The sequence below is a fragment of the Engraulis encrasicolus genome, chromosome 9 (genome assembly GCF_034702125.1).
Source record: "Engraulis encrasicolus isolate BLACKSEA-1 chromosome 9, IST_EnEncr_1.0, whole genome shotgun sequence".
Classification (NCBI taxonomy): domain Eukaryota; kingdom Metazoa; phylum Chordata; class Actinopteri; order Clupeiformes; family Engraulidae; genus Engraulis; species Engraulis encrasicolus.
Window position 1 is genome coordinate 38,291,460 of NC_085865.1, and position 5,000 is coordinate 38,296,459.

General features: G+C 42.6%; 1 protein-coding gene across 4 annotated transcripts in view; it reads right to left on the reverse strand.

Moving 5' to 3' along the window:
* The window catches only part of esyt2b (extended synaptotagmin-like protein 2b), an 86,152-nt gene that overhangs the window by 70,239 nt on the left and 10,913 nt on the right, over positions 1-5,000 (reverse strand). For all 4 annotated transcript variants that reach the window (XM_063207100.1, XM_063207099.1, XM_063207098.1 and 1 more), the window contains exons 2-3: positions 4,076-4,117; positions 1,747-1,881 (exon numbers count right to left, since the gene is read on the reverse strand). In XM_063207100.1, the coding sequence (XP_063063170.1) occupies positions 1,747-1,881; positions 4,076-4,117 (177 nt within the window). The remainder of the gene's footprint in view (positions 1-1,746; positions 1,882-4,075; positions 4,118-5,000) is intronic.

Below are 5,000 nucleotides of genomic sequence, written 5' to 3' on the forward strand. Positions count from 1 at the left end.
TGATAGCCAACTCTAGTGTTTTGCCTGGATAAAAAATGTAAAATGTCACCCTTACAGTACATAAAATAGAAGACTAGATAGAACAAACTGCAATGTATGAGAGAATGTAAGCTTACAAAACAAAACCAGCAGCAGACAGGCACGGTGGGTAGCTCACCTTGTCAGCCACTTCTAGTGTTTTGCCAAGCAAAAAAATCCTACAACATTACGTAACCAGGAATAAAACTGGTGTCTAGTTAGAACGCACCGTGTATGGGTAATGGCAATAGCTTTTCTTGGGTACCTAATATACCTATGTGGCAGGGCTTGACACTGGCATCTGCCAACCAGCCAAATGCTGGTAAAACTTGGCTGTGGCTGGTAATAATTTCAGTGTTACTAGCCACTTTGGCAGGTAAATTATTCCTTGGTGGACATATCAGAGTAGCCTTTATTCTGTTGTTTTCCCCTTGTTCAATTGTTCAAGAAAAATCTCAGCTACTCAGTTTCTATTTGTTTTATTTATTTCCATGTTGAACACTATGCACTCATCTTATTGCTTTAGCACCTCATCTTCTGGCATTTGATGAACAGTAGCATGATAAAGAAAAAAAATTGTGGCAAACAGAATAGCTGAATGGCTCGTGACTCTGAAAAACCGCTAGCCACAGTGGACGGTGAGTGAAAAAATTACCGTCAAGCCCTGCTATGTGGACCGGGCATAAAAAGGTGACTAGATGATTTTTCTCGATTGCTGACACACAATTTTCAGAATCAGTTCTCGAATTCTCATAACTCTACACACTAATCTCCAAACCTCACACACAACGGGCAATACTCCACAATACCTCTGACAAATGCACGTCTTGTCTCAAAACAGTGTACTCTCTTCTAAAAAGGTAATTTTGTTCTCAAATGACACACACAAGCAGTCATTTTAATACACTCTTATGTGAACCATTGAACACTAATATGCACAAGGTAAAACTCTATACTCAACTTGACACACAGAAGAAACTTATTTTCTTCAGTGTTCTACTTACTAAAGAGGGTATTTTTCTGTAGTAAAATACTGAAATATTGTTTTTAGAATCAGAGTACACAGATGTGTGGCAAAATATATTTTACATATTTTTCTGACATTTTCTAAAAAAATGCATCAATTCATTGTAAAATATTGGGTAACCACATGATAGTGATCTCTTGTATAACTTATTTTGGAGTTCAAAAACTAAACAAATGTGTTTTCTCACTGCATCCACTCATGTTTTCATCAATATCACATGCAATGTGTGTCCTTATGGGGTGATGATTTCAGATTGTAAACCGGTATGAAGAGAGTTTGTCCATGTGATGAGGAAGTGCACATAGTATGGCAGTGTGTTCAATGCGACAACCAGGGATTTTCTTCATGAAAATTGTGTGTAATCCAGATAATTGTGTGTAGTGGTTTGAAACAAGTGTGTTTTAAAACTGAAATGTGAGTGTAAAGAAGGAATTGTGCTTAGTGTTCAGTGACATTGGTTAGGGGAGTTGGGAAATGGGTGAGATGTTCCGAGAATTGTGTGTGAAGTACCAGAACTTGTGTGGAGGCAATCGAGAAAAACTGTAAATGGTCGAGAGGTGGATGCAGACAGGTGAGGTGGGTGGCTGACCCTTGTCACCCCATTTCGGTGTTGGACTAAAAACCACATTAATCAGGAGATGAATTGGGACAAATTGCAGTGTGTGGGAATGACAGACAGGTGCGGTGGGTGGGTGCCTAACCTTGTCCCCCAGGTCTATCTTGGCGAAGTGGAAGGTGCTGAGGTGGGCATGGGCACCCTTCACGGCCGGCTCGATGGTCTCCCGGAACAACTTCTCCACAAACTGACAGATATACGGCCACATCTGTTTTACTGTCTGTGGGAGGGTGAAGAGAGCAGAGGAGAAAACAACACGTGAGAAAATAAGAGGGGAGAGGAGAGGAGAGGAGAGGAGAGGAGAGGAAAGAAGGGGACAGGAGAGGACAGGGCAGGAAAACAGGAGAGGAGAGGAGAGGAGAGGAGAGGGGTGGAGAGGAAAGGTGGGAGTGGACAAGGCAGAGACATGAATCATTCAGAAGTGCCTGAATGACAAATGATTGGCCATCATGGGATGCACACGCACAAGAATACTGGGGGGATACATGCTGAGGAGTTCCTCTGTGGGTGAAATCTGTCTGATTAAGATCTATCTTGCACCACAACATTTACATTTTCAATGTCACATCTGAACAGATGCCAGGAGAGAGAGAAAAAGAGAGAGAGATAGAGAGAGAGAGAGAGAGAGAGAGAGAGAGAGAGAGAGAGAGAGAGAGAGAGAGAGAGAGAGAGAGAGAGAGAGAGAGAGAGAGAGACAGAGAGAGAGAGAGACAGAGAGAGACAGAGAGAGAGACAGAGGCAGGGAGAGAGACACACAAACAGAGACACAAACAGAGACACAGACAGACAGACAGACAGAGACACAGACAGACAGACAGACAGACAGAGATGAGAGAGGGAGGGGGGACGACGACTGGGGAGAGGAGGAGGGTGTGAGAAACCACAAACGAGAAAGGAGTGAAAGGAGCAGAAATCGTTACTAAATAATAAAAGGGCCATTCAAGGAAGAGATGCAACCTTCCTTCGGTGAAAAATCTAAATATCTAATTCTAAATACCAACACCATTTACAAAAACATCATTAATATAAATGATGATTTGGCTAGACCCAGTGTTTTCCGTTAAAACATTTCATACCCACCACATTACACATAAAATACATTAAAGTATTCTGCCCCATGAAAAATTCAACAACCATCTTTTTCATGATGCAACGCTACTGTTAAAGTCGCACAAACACATATATCTGTGACAGGTAGAGGAAAACCACTTAAACACCACTGTAAGGGATGCAATGTAATCTACTGGAGATTTGTGATAGTTGGATAAGAGGGAACGTTTCTCGGTCTGTGCGTGTGACTGATACGAGAAGGAAGGGGATAAAAACAGGGCAGGGCTGAGGTGATGAGCAGCGAGCAGTGAGCAGTGCTGCTGCTGCTGCAGTGTGGCACAACCCTCACTGCAGCCCTCTCTAATCTCTCCTCTCCTGCAGCCTCCTCTCCTCTCCTGCAACCTCCTCCTCTCCTCTCCTCTACACCTCATATTCTCTCTTCTCATCTCATCTCATCTCCTCTCATCTACACCTCCTCTTCTCTCCTCTCCTCTCCTCTCCTCTCATCTCCCCTCCTCACCGCTCCTCTCCCCCACCTTTTTCCTCTCCTCTCCTCCACCTTTTTCCTCTCCTCCTCTCCTCTACACCTCCTCTCCTGTCATCTCCCCTCCTCACCTCTCCACTCTTCCACCTTTTTCTTCTCCTCTCCTCTCCTCTCCTCCACTGCAGCCTCCTCTCCTCTCCTCCACCTTTTTTCCTCTCATCTTCTCTCCTCTCCTCACCTCTCCTCTCCTCCACCTTTTCCTCTCCTCTCCTCCCCTCTCCTCTCCTCTCCTCTCCTTTCTCCTTTATGAAAAGAGATGAAGAGGGAGAAGCACAGAGAGAGAGAGAGAGAAACATAAACACAGAGGGAAATGAAGAATCAAGAAGGATAGCGTGGGAGCATAAGGAGAGAGAGAGAGAGAGAGAGAGAGAGAGAGAGAGAGAGAGAGAGAGAGAGGGGAAGGAAAATAATGGAAATAGGAGAGGAAAAGAAGAAAGGATATAAGGCAAGCATTCGAACGGGAGGGGACACAGAGAATAATGAAGCAGGGAGGGGGATCAAGACTTAGAAGCGAGGGACTCAAGAGGATAACAGCAGCGGAGAAGAGAGAGAGAGAAACTCCTGGAAGAAACTTAAGAGGCAAGGGCGTCCAGACCTTGACATTGAAATAAATACAGCAGCAAAGAGTTGCCAAACACGACAGTCAAAAGTATTCTCTGCCAGATAAAAGTCTCAGCATGCAGCAATGCATCCCTATTAACGACACATTACCACAAGTGGAAAGTTATGCGACTCAGGGCTGATAAGGCCTGCATTACTTATTCATTTTCTTTTCCTCTTTCCCTTTCAATCGATTCCCCTTCCTCGTTCTCTGTCTTACCTTGTTCAACCACTCCACTCGTTCCACGTCTGGAAAATGGACCTGAAAAATGTCAAGCATATGAGTCAGTTAGACAAGCATGGCGAGGGAAGACACCTGGTGATGAGTCAATGTGGAACAAGGAACGATTTTTAAAAAAATGTTCAACTGTTAAACACTGTCTGGGGAGACACCTTATTTGCATATCTATGATGAATAGCCATATTTTCTACAAAAAAACTGAAAAAAGAGTAAACCATAAAGTCTTGTATAATTCTAACCACTTGCTATAAATCACAAGCATTGAGTATACTTTAGGTACCACTTAGAGCTCATTTCGTACATGGTTATTTTCAAAAACTTTGATTTAGATGTGTACATTTTTATATCCTGTTCACAGAACACGTGGATAAACGAAATATCAATTATTATGTCAACACAAACTGGTTTAAAACATGGAATCCCTTGCCATGTAATTGACAGTATACCAGGCAAATGCTTTTGAAAACCACAAAGATTTATTGCATTATCCTTTCTTAACACGTTTCCATTTAGGATGTGATGTCTGGTTTGTCGAAATAAAACTACCTTTATGTGAAAACAAAAAGTCCAAATGTATGAAAAGAACTATGCACTCACAAACATATCCTTACACATGCAAACAGGGATTAGGGATAGGAACGACTTGGACTAGGACGCATTGTTGACCATTTGTTCGAACCAATCTGACAACTTGCCATCGCCCCAGTACTTTCTGTTTACACTAAGTTTATGGTGTTGTTTTTGCAGCTTTCACTATAGTATATACATTGACACAGGCAGACATACCGAGAGATTTATGAATGAAAACAAAACAAAGCAAAGAAGTGTATTTGTAAATGCAAGTAAGTGCAAGGGCACATGCCTCTCTGTGCGTAGAGTTTAAGTAAATAATGCCCCATGATTC